At 49.2% G+C, this 15,614-nt stretch overlaps 2 protein-coding genes across 3 annotated transcripts in view; one reads left to right on the top strand and one right to left on the bottom strand.

Moving 5' to 3' along the window:
• Positions 1-12,045, top strand: part of Snx8 (sorting nexin 8) — a 59,938-nt gene extending 47,893 nt beyond the window's left edge. Inside the window, exons 8-11 of the mRNA XM_005367980.2 lie at positions 5,136-5,204; positions 6,748-6,894; positions 7,204-7,353; positions 10,650-12,045. Coding sequence (XP_005368037.1) covers positions 5,136-5,204; positions 6,748-6,894; positions 7,204-7,353; positions 10,650-10,763 — 480 coding nt within the window. The 3' untranslated portion in view covers positions 10,764-12,045. The remainder of the gene's footprint in view (positions 1-5,135; positions 5,205-6,747; positions 6,895-7,203; positions 7,354-10,649) is intronic.
• A 1,897-nt stretch (positions 12,046-13,942) lies between these two features.
• The window catches only part of Nudt1 (nudix hydrolase 1), a 6,399-nt gene continuing 4,727 nt past the window's right edge, over positions 13,943-15,614 (bottom strand). For both annotated transcript variants that reach the window (XM_005367979.3, XM_026789705.1), the window contains exon 4: positions 13,943-14,441. In XM_005367979.3, coding sequence (XP_005368036.1) covers positions 14,269-14,441 — 173 coding nt within the window. In that variant the 3' untranslated portion in view covers positions 13,943-14,268. The remainder of the gene's footprint in view (positions 14,442-15,614) is intronic.

Below are 15,614 nucleotides of genomic sequence, written 5' to 3'. Positions count from 1 at the left end.
CATCTCCCAGCACTGGGAGTACAAGCGAGAGCCATCATGCCCTGAATTTTCCTGTGGATTCTGAGGTTTGAACTTGAGTCCTCATCCTTGCAAGGCCAGCACTTCACACTATCTCCCCAACCCTCAGTGTTGGTGTCTTTTGCCTTTTTAATGACATACACGTCTATATATGTTATAGACATGTATGTGTTTGTGTCTATATAAATGTTTGTGCACATGTGTGCAAGTGCCCAAGGAAGTCAGAAGAGGGTGTTAGATCCCCCAGGAGCTGGAATTTTAGTAGGTTGCTAGCCACCTTATTTAGGTGCTGGAACTGAACTCAGGTACTCTGCAAGAGCAGCAAGTGCTTTCACCACTGAGCCGTCTCTCCAGCCCCCTAATTTTCAGACTTCATTTATTTATTGTATGGGAGGGGTGGTGCATGTGTGCCACAGTGTGCATGTGGAGGTCAGAGGACACTTACAGGAGTTGATTCTCTCCTAAGCGTGGGTCCTGGGGATTGAACTCAGGTCTGAAGGTTGGTGGTAAGTGTCTTCACCCACTGAGCCATCTCACACTAACCCTGTTAATCACTTAGTTTATTCCTTCCCATTATTGGTGCCCCTTTCCAATTTAGAGGCCAAGACTTGAGGTGTCAGACTTGGCAGGATGGAGAGGCAGGGGCTTAGGCAGGACCTGTGCTTTGTAGTTTGTGTGCCATGACATTGCTACAGAAACTTTGGTTTGGATCTCGGTTTCTCTATTGATTATATATAAGAGGGTCAAAGTAGATCATCAATGTCTTTTATCTTTTTTTTACTTTTTATTTTTATTTTTTTGTGTGTGCATGGGTGTACCACAGTGCATGTGTGGAGGCCAGAGGACAGACAGCTTTGGAGAGCCCGCTCTCTCTCCCCTTCTCCCTTGTTTAGATAGGGTCTCTTATGTCTGCAGTGCTGTATATTCTGGGGTGGTTACCTGAGAGCTCCCAAGTGTTTCCCTGTTTCTGTTCCCGTCTCTGGAGCTTACCAGGTATTCTCTGGGTTTGGGGGGTTGAACTCAGGTAATCATGCCTGCTTTCATAGTGGATGCATTTGACCACTGGGTCACCTCATTGACCTCAACTATTTCTCTCTCTGTGTCTCTTAATTTTTTGGAGACAAGGTCTCACTATGTAGCCCTGGCTGGTCTAGAACTCATCTGCCTCTGCCCCTGCCCCTAGAGTGCTGGGGTAATAACACGTGCCACCCTGCCTTCCCTTGCTGACTCTTTCCTTTGTTAAATATGCATGTATGCTTGTGTGTGTGTGTGTGTGTGTGTGCGTGTGCATGCGTGCGTGCGTGCGTGCGTGTGCACGCACACACATACGCTTGTGGAGACTCAGTTCCCTTCTTCCACCCATATGGGTCCTGGACATTAATCTCAGTTGTCAATCTTGGCAGTAAATGCCCTGCCTGGCAGAGCCTTCTCACCAGCCCCAGACTACTTTCTTTTAACAGTGTAACTGTCCTCCAAGTGTGGGCTCAAGAAGCATACATGAAGCTGTTTGTTACAGAGTCTGGGCAAGCTTCTCTCTACTCAGTGGGAAGCCTTAGGTCAGGTGCTGGGATTCTGCAGTGCACAGGATGAAAATCCCTGCCCAGAGTCTTTTGATTCAGCTGATTCTGTCTTGAAGTTCATGCATCCGGAGCTCTGGATGGGCAGCGAGTAGCTTGAGGCTCTTCCCAGCCCTGTGCTTCTTTGACATTTTTTTTTTGTTTTTGGTTTTTCGAGACAGGGTTTCTCTGTGGTTTTGGAGCCTGTCCTGGAACTAGCTCTTGTAGACCAGGCTGGTCTCGAACTCACAGAGATCTACCTGCCTCTGCCTTCCGAGTGCTGGGACTAAAGGCGTGCGCCACCACCGCCCGGCTCTTCTTTGACATTTTTGAGTTCTTTATTAAAACTCAACTTTGGGGGGATGTACTTCTCCCTTATTAATATTCCTCCCATTCCTTAGGTATGTTGAAGTTAATGGAATTTTGTTTTGCTTAGTTTAGGGTCTTAGGTTTTAGGGGGACAGTATTCTCACTTTGTTCCTGAAGCTGACCTGCTGCTTACTTTGTAGCCAAGCCTGGCTTTGAACTTATGATTCTCCTGCTTCAGCCTCCTGAGTGCTGGGATTATAAGTGTGCACCAACACGCCCAGCTTGGTGTGTGTGCATGTGTGCAGAGGTCAGAAGAGGATGTCGGGATCTTCACCATTGTGCACTGTTCCTTGAAACAGGGCTTCTCACTGAACCTGGAGCTAGGCAGGTGGTCTCAGTCCCCACTGATACTCCTGTCTTTGCTTCACAGCATTGGGGTACAGTTGTACAAGAGGCCACCGCTGGCTTTACCTGAGAATTGGTATCTGAATTCAGGTCCTCATGCTTGTCTAACAAGTGCTAAAAAAAAAAAAAAACCTGTTGAGGAAACAATTGCTCCCGCCCCTGTGTTTTGCTCCCCTCCCATCCCAGACAGGGCTTCTCTGTGTAGCTTTGGAGACTGTAGTAGAACTCACTCTGTAGACCAGGATGACCTCGAACTCACAGAGATCTGCCTGCCTCTGCCTTCCAAGTGCTGGAATTAAAGCATGTGTTACTACTACTACCACCGCCTGGCTGTGCTGTGCATTTCTTGAAGGCATGCGCTTGAATGATCAGTCTTTCTCTTTTTCTTTTCTTTTTTTTAATTTATTTATGTATAGTGTTCTGCCTGCATGTACATTTGCAGGCCAGAAGAGGGCATCAGATCTTATTATAGATCGTTGTGAACCCCTGTGTGGTTGCTGGGGATTGAACTCAGGACCTTTGGAAGGGAGCAGCCAGTGCTCTTAACCTCTGAGCCATCTCTCCAGCTCCCCCTCCTTTTAAAAGTCATTACTATGTGTATGGTGTACCTGTGTATGCATTTGTGTGGAAGCCAGATGTTTGCATCATGTGTTTTTAATTTTAAAATGTAATTTATGTGTGTGGATGTTTTGCCTGTATATCTATGAACCATGTGTGTGCCTAGTACCTGCAGACACCAAAAGAGGGCAATGGATCCAATGGTACTAAAGTTATAGTCAGTTCTGAGCCACCACGTGAGTGCTGAGAATTGAGCCCAGGTCCTCTGCAAGAGGAGCCAGTGCTCTTTGCTGTTGAGCTATCTCTTCAGCTCCTCTGTTGTAATGAGAGGGGGGGCCCTTTGTTTGTCCCAGTCGCCCGGCTAGCTTACACTCGAAATAATTACACAGAAACTGTATTCATTAAAACACTGTGTGGCCCATTAGCTCTAGTTTCTTATTGGCTAATTCTTACATCTTAATTTAACTCATTTCTATTAATCTGTGTGTTACCATATGCCAGTGGCTTACCGGGAAAGATTCAGCATGTCTGACTCTGGCAGCTCCATGGCCGCTCTCTGACTCTGCCTTCTTCCTCCCAGCATTCCTTTAATCCTCCCCCCCCACCTAAGTTCTGCCCTATCAAGGCCAAGGGAGTTTCTTTATTCATTAACCAATACAAACAACACATAGACAGAAGGAACTCCAAGACATCTATCTATCTATCTATCTATCTATCTATCTATCTATCTATCTATCTATCTATCTATCTATCTATCTATCTATCTATCTGGGTAGGGTCTCACTGTGCCTCCCTGCCTTGCCTGGCACTCACAGAGATCCATCTGTCTCTGCCCCTCCAGTCTGCCACCACATCTGGCTCCAGCTTACTTTTGGAGACAGGTTCTCTCACTGAACCTGGGGCTCTAGTTCAGCTACATCAGATAACCTGCAAACTTTCAAGCTCCTGGGTTTGTCCGCTTTCAAACCCCACCCTCTTCCAGAGATCTGGAGTTTCATTAAGTGTGGTACCATTCCTGGCTTTTTATGTGGGAGCTGGGAATCTGAACTCAGGTCCTCGTGTTTGCATGGCAAAGGCTTTGCTGTCTGAGCCATCGCCCCAAGCTTCTTTCCTTACTTGGGAAAGCTTTGGCTCACCTGTTAACTTCCAGAACTTACTACCTAGTGTCTGAACTGGCTGCAGTCGTGAGATTGAATTACCTGGGAACCTCCTGATTTAGTGAATTGAAGCTTAGGCGGTCATCTCACAGAGTCCTCCTGAGGTGACCACATCCGACTCTCAGTCCAGTTCCTGTGTTTCCATGAAAGTGTCTTCATTTCCTGTCAATCTTCCGCCTCCTCTTACCCTCATGGTTCTTCGTGCCCAAGTCAATGTGCAACTTCTGGGGTGAGCATATCTCTTGGCTACAGCTGGAGTACTAGGAGCTTCAGGCATGTGTTGGCTGGGACATGTGTGCATGCACACATATGGGTAGTATGCACATGGCTGTCACTGTCTCCAGAGTGCTTCTGCTGCATGTGTGTTGGAAGCCAGGCATTGTGTGGGTGACTGTTGCTCAACCTTGTCCCCAGGGTGCCATGGATGAGTTTCAGCACTGGGCTTTTCCCATCATCACCAGATATTCTAATAGGGCTGTCTGTATGTCTGTCTGCTTGTCACAGTTGTCATGCTGCCTGTATACAACGTCCGGAGCCTGTAGCCTCTCTGTCCCATCCTCCCCTGCTTTGGCTTCGTGGAAGTGTCAGAATGTCTGGGTCACCATTCCACTTATGCCTCCCCGTACTAGGTCCTGTGTTCCTCTCTGGTCTCTTCCAGATCCCTTTCCAGACCTCTTTCCCTATTAAAGGGCCCCTCTCCCAGCATCCTTCCTGCATCTCTCTCCCTTTGGACGTGCATAGCTTCAGAGAGAAGCGATTTAAGTGTTGGGCAGAGCTGCTGGGTTAGCATGAGGTGTGGCTCTATCTTACCTGTGAGACACTGCACGTGGAGGGCCAAAGGACATGTGTCTGGAGTGGAGAGGGTACTGCCTTGCCCTCATAACTGACAGGTTTGACCTGCAGGGCCCCGAGAGGAGAAACTGGACCTCCTGAAACCTGAGCTGGTGGCTCAGGAGAGCTTCCAGGCCATGGGTAGGGAGTGAACTCTCCAGGGGTGCTGGGTTCTGGGTGGCATATGTTGGTTAACTCGAACTCACCCTGTCCTCTGAGCTATGATCAGGTATGGGGTGAGTTCCCAGGTGGGTGTTGTGTCCTGGGTGCTGTATGTTGGCTAATTCATCCTTGTCCCTAGGGTAAGAAGGAGGAGAACGATGTGGTGGAGAAGCTGAACCTCTTCTTGGATTTGCTACAGTCCTACAAAGTGAGTCTCCAACAAGTTGTCTGATAGTGACCTTGGGTTATTGAAGGGTATGAGGTCAAGGCTGTGCAGGGAAGGGACTGTCGCGATTTTCTGTGACTCTTCCTGAGGAGAGATGCAGAGAAGCATCTGTTTGCCCCAGATGGACACTGACAGGCCAGGGGAGAGGTGCCGCCTTGCGTCCAGCTGCTGAGGTTATTGGGACTGGTTACAGAAGTGCCAGTGGTGCTGGGCGGTGGTGGCGCACGCCTTTAATCCCAGCACTCGGGAGGCAGAGGCAGGCGGATCTCTGTGAGTTCGAGGCCAGCCTGGTCTACAAGAGCTAGTGACCAGAAGGAAACCTGTCTGCCTGAGAGTCCCTTAGGCTGGCTCAGGGCTCCTGCTAGCACCCCAGAAGGCCCCTAAGTTGAGGGGAAGACAATTGCAGTGTGTGGTAGAAACCAAGATGACTATCTGGCTCTCGAGTGATTGGGGACCAGGTCCATATGCAGGGGCTTTGCTGCTTCTCATGGACAAGGATTCCGGAAAGCCAGGCTGAACTTTGAGGTGATTTTGAGTGGCCAGCGTCCATGAAGGGTGGCTCATGTTATGGAGGTAGAGAAACCTTCATTTCAGAAGAGCTCCTGGAGAGCTGGCCCAGTGCTTACAGGTAAGATTTTGGAAGAGTTTGCTCTGTTGACTGAGATGTTAACACATGACTTCTGCCCTTGAGAGGCTTGTGCTTCCTGCACGTACCACTGTACTGGTCTCTTGTCGGGTTTCTCACTGGGGAAGACAACTGATGCCAATGTGTCTTCTTTCTCAGGCACACTGTCCTACCACCAGTAAGACATTGGCTATAGCCGGGTGGTGGTGCACGCCTTTAATCCCAGTACTCGGGAGGTAGAGGCAGGCGTGTGAGTTCGAGGCCAGCCTGGTCTTTAGAGCAAGTTCCAGGACAGGCTCCAAAGCTACAGAGAAACCCTGTCTCAAAAAAACAAAACAAAGCAAAACAAAACAAAACAAAACAAAAACATTGGCTGTCTGGAGTTGGTAGTGTTGGTGTCTGAGGTGGGACTGCCTCAGAGCCCTGAACTAGACAACTCCCATTCTTGAAGGCAGGTTCTCCTCTGGGGTCTGGGGTCTTACAGTCTGCTTCTGCACAGACTAACCTGAGCCAGGTAATCTGAATGGGGCTTGCTCTGAACCAGAGTTTGTATGTATCTTTATTTTAATTACATTAATTTGTGTGTCTGTGTGTGTGCATGTGCAGAAGTCAGAGGACAGCTTGCAGGAATCAATTATTGCTTTCCATCATGTAGGTCCTGGGAATCAAACTTAGATCATCACCTCCTCCCACTCCAGTCCTGTCCTGGACTCTGCACAGGAAAAGCCGGTGCTCCCAAGGGCCTTGATTGTTCTCTCTCAGTCAGCATGAGCCTTTTTGGCTGCATCTGCTCTCCCCTTTCATATGGGAGATGGGAGTTTTTGAAGGTCTCCAGAGCTTCCAGGCTCTGGGTCCCTTTAGGATGTGCTGCAGTAGGTGAGCATGCCTCCCTCCCTGCAGGACCTGTGCGAGCGGCATGAGAAGGGCGTGCTTCACAAGCATCAGCGGGCATTGCATAAGTACGGCCTGATGAAGAGGCAGATGATGAGCGCCGCGCATGGCCGAGAGCCCGAGTCTGTGGAGCAGCTGGAGTCACGCATCGTGGAGGTGAGCAACAGGCAGGCGACAGCAGGCAGCTGTGGGTTGCATGTGGTGTGACATCTGGAGTTGCTCCATCAGCTCTTCCTGGTCTGCTGGGTGAGCTCAGGGATTGTGAGTATGCAGAGCAGGGCTGGGGCCTGGTGGAGGTGGGAGCTGTCCCAGGGGCTCTGCAGCTGCGTGCCTGGCTTTGCATTTCTTTGGTGTTCCCTCCTGTGGATGTGAGGGCAGGGGTCAGCCCCTGGGCTCAGAGCAGATGCTCCGTCCTACATCCTCACATCCAAGGGTCCAGTGTTCAGATCGGCTCTCTGCTTGCAGCAGGAGAACGTGATCCAGACTATGGAGCTCCGAAACTACTTCTCCCTGTACTGCCTGCACCAGGAGACGCAGCTCGTCCACGTCTACCTGCCTCTCACCTCGCACATCCTGGGGGCCTTCGTGAACTCCCAGATCCAAGGGCACAAGGAGGTGAGCCACCTCTGTCCCCGCTCTCATTAACACCATCTTGTTTTCAGCTGCCTGGCCTGTGGCCTGCAGCCAGTGACCTCAAGAATGAAGTTGATACCCATTGGCCTTAAGAGTTCCTAGGTGTGCCAGCCTCTTGTGTGGTCAGGATGGTGACATCGAAAACTTGTGAGCAGGATCAAAAAGATGTCAGGAAGTTCATTCCTTTTACAAGAACTCTCGAAGTCAGGGAAAGCATTCAGAGTCTCCAAGCCTCACAGTTGAAGAGGTGGTGGGGGTTAGTTTGTCTGGGAACACTGTACCACAGAGGAATTTCCTAGAAACTCCTTGTCAGCTGCCTTTAGGGGTGGCCTCTGGAGCCGCTGGGGGAAGAATGCTTGGGAATACTCTGAGACATGGAAACCCTGGGATGCTTACCTTGTGCAAGTGGCCTATAGCTCTGGGACCTCCACTGTGCTCACTTTCACCAGCTGGGGCTGAGGCAGCACTTCAAAGAGGGTGCCTGTCTAGCTCCTTGGTTGTATGATTTTTTTTGGGGGGGAGGTGTAAAACTGATGCCTACTAATGGGATGAGAGCAGCCCAACTAACGATTCATTGAGTCTATTTGGTGAGTAAAATTAGTTCTTTGGGGGCTCTTACAGAGTGGATGCTTATAGACAGCTGTGCTTTCCCTCCCAAATTGCCAACTCCCCAACAACTAAGTCCCTGTTTTAAGCCTTTAAAAATTGTATTCAATATTTATGTTTATGCATGAGTTTATAGGTATCACATGTATGCAGGAGTCCACATAATGTCAGATCCCTTGGAACTGGAGTTACAGGTGGTTATGAGCCATCTGATAGAGGTGCCGGGAACCAAACCCATGTGCTCTGCAAGAGCAGCAAGTGCTCGTAACTTCTGAGTCATCTTTCCAGTGTTTCCTGTCCTCCTGTGAGACAGGATCTCACTATGTAATTAGGCCTGGCTGTGCTTGAACTCAAAGAGATCTGCCTGCATCTGCTTCTTGGGTGTTGAGATTAAAGGCATCTACCACCATACTCAGGGACATTTTCTTTTCTATCTTTTTTATTGTTGTTGTTCTTTTTATTTTTGGTATGCATATGTGTTGTGTATGAATGAATGTTTGCATGTGAATTGGCATATATGCACTCATTTGGAGGTCATGGGTTGATGTGGGTAGTCTTCCTATGTGTGTGGAGGTCATGGGTTGATGTGGGTAGTCTTCCTATGTGTGTGCATGTGTGTGGAGGTCATGGGTTGATGTGGGTAGTCTTCCTGTATGTGTGCATGTGTGGAGGTCATGGGTTGATGTGGGTAGTCTTCCTGTATGTGTGTATGCGTGTGAGTAGCCTTCATGGATCATTCCACACCTTATATATTGAGGCAGAGCTGCAGTTTCCTGAACCCAGAGCTCACCTATTCTGCTAAGTTAACTAGCCAGTGTGCTGAGGGCGTCTTCTGTCTCCCTTCTGTGTAGGCGGTGACGTCCGCTTGACATTTACTTGGGCATCCAAACTTAGATTTACATGGCAATCACTTTAGCCCTCCTAAGTTTTTATTTTATATGGCTTTGAGTTTACAGTGGAATCTGGCTTCAAGCACTAATGTCAAAACAGCAGAGGTGACCACTAACTCAGAAAACATTCAGAGCCAGCGGGAGTTCTGTGTCTCTGTGTGTTCTGTCCTTACCCTGTCAGAATCCTGCTGGTCTATAAACATTGTCCAGCCTTGGGAGGGAGAGACAGCCTATTTGGTTTCAGTCTGGCATGTGTCTAAATGGTGGCTTGCTGCAAGATGGAGTCACCATCTCTGATTAGGATTTGGAGGGCCAGTTTGATCACATCTGCTTTTCCCAGTTACCCAGTTGCTTTGCTGTCTATGGGAGCCTCATCTCCCTTGAGGAGGGCATTTGGTTATCTGTTCTATGTTGGTTACAGGGACTGAATTGAGGTCATCGGGTTGGCAGTAAGCATCTTTACCTGCCAAGCCCTCTTGAAGACCTGGTCTTGAATTTTTTTTAAATATTTATTTATTTATGTATACAATATTCTGTCTGTGTATATGTCTGCAGGCCAGAAGAGGGCACCAGACCTCATTACAGATGGTTGTGAGTCACACCATGTGGTTGCTGGGAATTGAACTCAGGACCTTTGGAAGAGCAGGCAATGCTCTTAACCACTGAGCCATCTCTCCAGCCCCCTGGTCTTGAATTTTTGATACAATTCTGCCTCTACCTCCTACATGTCACACACCTGGCTTATGTGGTACTGGGGATCCAAATCCAGGGACCATGCATGCCAGGCAGATACTCTTGTGACTTGTGTGGTTCCAAGATCTGAAAAATGGCAAAAAGGTACAACCCCCCCTAGTTTCTAAATGTTTGCCTGGGTGTCATGGTTACATAGTTACTGATAGAACTGTCACTGCTTGGCAGCAGTAATGGGTGATGGGCAGAGGCTGTGTTCCTTCCAGCTAGTCCCTGCCATCAGGGAACACACAAAGGTATGCCATGTGGCATTAACTTGTGAGATTTTGGGGATACATAGTGGTTGGACTGTCCATGTTGTGTGAGAAGTCTCAGTGGTTCAGGCAGAAGTTCTGCTTGGCTAGAGTTCCTGGTACTTGGCCTGTCCAGTAGCTTGTACAGTGTGCAGGCCAGTTGACCTGCACAGTGGGTAGTGGGCTCGCCTAGTATACACAAAGCCAGGGTTCCATCCCCAGTACTGCATATGCCAGCTACAGCGCTGCCCAGTACTTGGGTGATGGGGGCAGTAGGATCATCTTCTGTTGTATAGCAGTTACTAGATTTCTTTTTACTTTTTTTTTTTGGTTTTTCGAGACAGGGTTTCTCTGTGGTTTTGGAGCCTGTCCTGGAACTAGCTCTTGTAGACCAGGCTAGTCTCGAACTCACAGAGATCCGCCTGCCTCTGCCTCCCAAGTGCTGGGATTAAAGGCGTGCGCTACCACCGCCCGGCTTCTTTTTACTTTTTGTATGGAGTGCTGAGGATCAAACTTCTTGTGTATGTTTGGTAATCTCTTAAACCCTGAAGTATATCCCAGCCAGTTTTGATTTTTTAGGTCTCACTGTAGCCCAGGCTAGCCTGGAACTCGAAATCCCTCTATCTGAGTCTTTCAGGGTGGGTCAACATGGAGAGAATAAGGGTGATTTGCCTTCACTTTCAGCTCTGGTTGTGGAGCCTGGTATGTGAGGGAATGTAATGTGAGTGCCCTCCTGTCCTTGCCACCAGATGACAGGGCGTGGCCACCCATCTCATCTTCCTTTCTTCCTGTCTTGCAGATGAGCAAGGTTTGGAATGACCTGAAGCCGAAGCTGAGCTGCCTCTTTGCTGGACCTCACAGTGTGCTGACACCACCGCGCTCCCCACAGGAGGATGGCGTGTGCTCCCACTAGTGGCAAGGCCCACAGCAGAGCTCCCTGTGGCCTCACTAAAACCTCTTTGCAAACAATGTGTCCCTGGCTGATTTCCTCCAGGCAGCAGCCACTGCCCCGAGCTGCCTGTGGGCTGTGCTGGTGGTCTTTGTGGCGTGGCTCCCTGCTCCTGGACAGGAGGTCTATGTGCCCCCAGCCTGCCCCATGGCCTGTTGATCGGGTCAGTAGTGGGAAATTAGGATGCATTGGAATGGATTGTGCCCAATGCCCACAGTGTGAAGGGTCACCAAGTGCTGGGGAGCCTAGGGGCTAACCTAGCAGCAAAGAGGTGTGGGGCCGGCCTGCCCTGTGACCTGGCCAGGAGCTGGCCGGTCTCTGAGGATGGATCTGTGATGGCAGATGAGGGCCTGGAAGGTGTATTAGAGGCCAGGCAGGAAGTATGATGCCCAGTGGTTTGGTGCTTTGGAGGAAATGTCTCATTCCAGTGCTGTCTGTGGAGCCCTGTTCCAAGGCCTCTTGAGGTGCACCGTAGATGAGGGCTCAGGGTCCTTTCTTGTGTTAGGTTTTGTAGGGTGGGAGTGAGGAGGGGTTATGGAGGAGCACTGGAGATGGGCATCCCTGTTGGGTGCCCAGGCCTCAGGGTCAAGAGTGTGGGTCACTTCCCCCAGGCTATCAGGCAGCAGGTTCCAGCTGGATGTGAACTGCCTCCTAACCAGCCTGCTGCCGCTCCAGTGCATCCCCCCCACCTCCCCACCTCCGTGCTGTGCTTTTAGTGCTCTACTCCCCCCAGCCTGGCGATAGAGCCTGCCTTCTCTCACATAGTCACTCCCCTGCCTGGCTGTGGGTACCTATCTCCAAACTTGAGGTTCCATCCCCAGGGTGCAAGGGAACCAAGAGTCCCTGCACCCCTCTGGCATCCTGCTGCCCGAGCCTGTGTGCCACACCACAGCCATGCTTGGGGCTGCCAGAAAGATGGGAAGCACAAGCATCGATGGATCTCCCCCCTCCCCCTTTTCCTGGGCCGAGCAGGGGCCAGCTTCAGCCTTAACTGGACAGTCCGGGGCCAGCACAATGGGAGCAAAGGGAGAACACCTTTGGGTGTTTCCTACTCAGTGTTAGCCTGCCTGGCTTAAGAGGCAAGGCAGAGGCAGCAGGGCTCCGAGACATTTCTGTGGGGACTTTAAGGGATTAGTCAGGAAGCTGGTGCTGTGGGATTCCGCTCGCTCGATGAATGAAGCACTTTATGGACTGCGGGAATCAGTTACTGCCACACCCAATAAACTGGAAGTGTTTACAGATGGTTTCCATGCTGCCATTTCTCTCCACAAACCGCCATGAACATGGTCAAATGTTCTTAGAGTCTAAGTTTTGGGATGGGCAGTTGCCCCTAGCCTGGCGTTCCCTGTGGGGGAGTGTCATATGAGTTTCCTGGATATAAAAGCATTGCTTCCTCCTGGAGGGAGGCTCCTCAGACTCAGAACATCTGCAAAATTTACAAGTTTAAGAAACCTGAAAAGCACACTGTTCACAAGGTCCCTCCCTGCAGCGGTGCCCACAGTGACAGTTGCTAAGGGAAGTAGATGCTGGCCTGTCGAGCCCCCTGCATAGTGTAGAACTCCAGGGCTGCGGCTCAGTCCTAGCCCATGCTGTGGTCTGCTTTTCTGTGACCTAAGCCCTCGCCCACATTCCTGTAAGTAACCCCACTAAGCTCACTGGCTTACTAGGTCAGGCTCTGTAGAGTCGTTTCTTTGCCAGATGAGCTGAGTTTATTTCCTATTGCTGGGATAAAAGCAAGCAGTGTAGTGGGAACGGGTTTGTTTTAGCTCATGCAGTCTGTCACTTTGGGGGAGGGGGCTCATAGTGTAAGACCAGCTGGGCACATTGCATCCAGAGTGAGGCAAAAAATAGATCACAACATGGATGCCCATGCTCGGCTTGCTTTATTCACCCTCAATACTGTTCAGGATTCTCTTCTAGTTTAGCCCATCGGTGGAGTCCAGGTCCTGGTTTGCTGTCCAACTGCTTGGCTTTCACTGGGACAACACTACCCTCTGCCTCTTGAGACCCATGGTTCTAGCGTCTCTCCTGGCACCCTAATCTCCTCGGTTTTCTTTGGATGCCTGCTCTTGCCCCACCAAACATTTCAGAACTTATAATTTTCCATTCAGATTGACGCTCTTGCATAAAAAGAGTCCTCACCTCAACCTTTGGTTCTGTCCACCCCGTTTGAGGTAGTGGCTGTCTCAGTGCCTGGTGAAATCTCTATTTCTTTCCTATCCAGTCACCTGCGCCCCCACTTTTCTTGATGCTGTAATCACACAGCAACTTGGAGCAAGCAAGTTTATTTTGGCCTGTGGATCAGTTGGGCTACAGTCCACCCTGGCAGAGAAGGCATAGTGGCAAGAGTATGAGGTGGCTGGTCACATCATCAGGAAGCAGAGAGCAGACAGCAAGAGGGACCTACCTGTTTTTTATTATCTTTTGGGGGGCCCACCACCCAGCTCCCAAATAAATATACACGGAGACTTCTTATTACTTAGAAATGCCAGCCTTAGCATGGCTTATTTCTAGCCAGCTTTTCTTGAATTACCCCATCTATCTTTTGTCTCCGGGTTTTTTCCTTTTCTTCTGAAATCTTACTTTACTCTGACTCTGTGGCAGGCTGGGTAGCTGGCACCTTCTCTCTCACTCCTTGATCTCTCTTGCTCTTCTTGCTCTTTTTCTCCTATTTATTCTTTCCTTCCTTTCTCCTGCCAGCCCCACCTTGCTATTGGCCATTCAGCTCTTCATTAGACCAATCAGGTGTCATACCCCCACCAGACAGGGTTTCTCTGTAGCTTTGGAGCCTATCCTGGAACTAGCTCTTGTAGATCAGGCTGGTCTTGAATTCACAGACATCCACCTGCCTCTGCCTCTGCCTCCTGAGTCCTGGGATTAAAGGTGTATGCCACCACCACCCGGCCCCAATCAGGTGGGTTTTTTTTTAAATGTTTGTTTATTATGTATGCCTGCAGGCTGGAAGAGGGCAGATGGTTGTGAGCCACCATGTGGTTGCTGGGAACTGAACTCAGGACCAGTGCTCTTAACCGCCAAGCCACCTCTCCAGCCCCCCAATCAGGTGTTTTAAACAGGCAAAGTAACACAGCTTCACAGGGTTAAACAAATGAAACATAAAAGAATGCAACACATTTTTGCATCATTAAAACAAGTGTTCCACAGCATAAACAAATGCAATACATCTTAAAATAATATTCTATAACACTTATCTATAAAACCTTAAGGCCTATCCCACATCTCTCTAACCTCCAGTGATTCAGTTACCCCATCAGTGCTCTGCCTCCTAACAATGCCACAACCTTCCAAAACAGGATCAGCAGGTGGAGACAAAGTATTCAGGCATATTAATCTATCAGTGACATTTCACATTCCAGTAGAAAATACCAGCCCTTCCTTGTGGTGCCCTTGGACCAACAGCTTGTGGCTGTGTAGCAACCTGAATGTGGCCAGAACAGGCCAGACGTCTGTATTAGAATTCATTCACCTCACGCAGAGAGTAGTCAAGGATGGTGTCCTGATCTTGGAACTTGAAGTACCCACAGAACTTCTTCTTCTGAAGCAGGAGTGGGAACCAATAGCTGTCATCGGGCCACATGTCTGCAAAGGGGATCTGATCGAGTTGGAACCACTGAGGGCGCATTTCTGTCTCGAGCAGGGGATGGAGAGGAGGAAGAACATTAATGTTGAACATGGATTTCAGCCGACCTAAGAGACTGCCCCCTGAATGTGTGTGAACACCTGTTTGGAGATTTTGTTTTGTTTGAGACAGGGTCTCACTCTGTAGCCCTGGCTAACCTTGAACGCAGAGATCTGCTACGCATCTGTACGTCTGTGTGAATGAATGAATGCCACATGTGTAGGTGCCAGAGGAGGCCAGAGAGGAGCTGGAGATAGAGCTGGTCCTCTACTGCCCAGTGTGGGTGCTAGAGACTGAACTTGGGTCCTTTGGAAGACCAGTACGTGTTCTTAACCACTGAGATCTCCAGCTGTTGGCATCTTTTTGTTTGTAGCTATTACTTGCCAAATTTTTTTTACAGGTTTTATATTTATTTTTGACTGCATATATGCATGTATGTCTGTGTGTAGGTATAGGCATTTGAGTGCAAGTGCCTATAGAAGCCAGAGGCTTTGGATCTCCCCAAAGCTGGTGTTAGTCAGTTGGGAGCCACCTGGTGTGGGTGCTGGGAAACAAACTTGGGTTTTCTGGAAGATGAGTATGTGATCTTAACTGCTGAACCAGCTTTCCAATGTCTCTCCTCTTTAAACATTTTATAAAAATTATTTTATATGTATGGGTGTTTTGTCTACATCCCATGTGCATGTAGCCCCTACAGAGGCCAGAAGAGGGCATGGGATCCCCTGGAACTGGAGTTATGGGTACTGGGAAATGCTCGTGGGTCCTCTGCCATCTCTCCACTCCCTGGAGTTTTTTGATACAGGACTTCTACACCGTAGCCCAGGCTGGTCTGGAATAAGTAGTGATCCTCCTACCTCAGCTTCCTGATTGGTTTACAGGGGTGTGGTACCATTATGCTTGCTCTGTTTTACTTTCATTGATAAAGGGACTTTCTTTGGAGCCCTGGGTGGCCTGGAATTCAGTGTGGAGCCCAGGCTGGTCTTGAACTCATGACAATTCTGCCTGAATTTTCTTGGTGCTGGGATTATGAGTGTGTACTACTGTATCTGGCTTATCTGAGAAAGGAGCCTGGACTAATTTTTTATCTCATCCTCATGACCATCTCTTGTTTTTTTTGTTTTTTTTTTAATATTTATCTATCTATCTATCTATCTATCTATCTATCTATCTATCTATCT

This window comes from Microtus ochrogaster, unplaced genomic scaffold, assembly GCF_000317375.1.
Source record: "Microtus ochrogaster isolate Prairie Vole_2 unplaced genomic scaffold, MicOch1.0 UNK27, whole genome shotgun sequence".
NCBI classification, from domain to species: Eukaryota; Metazoa; Chordata; class Mammalia; order Rodentia; family Cricetidae; genus Microtus; species Microtus ochrogaster.
This window is presented reverse-complemented; position numbering and strand designations above follow the sequence as displayed.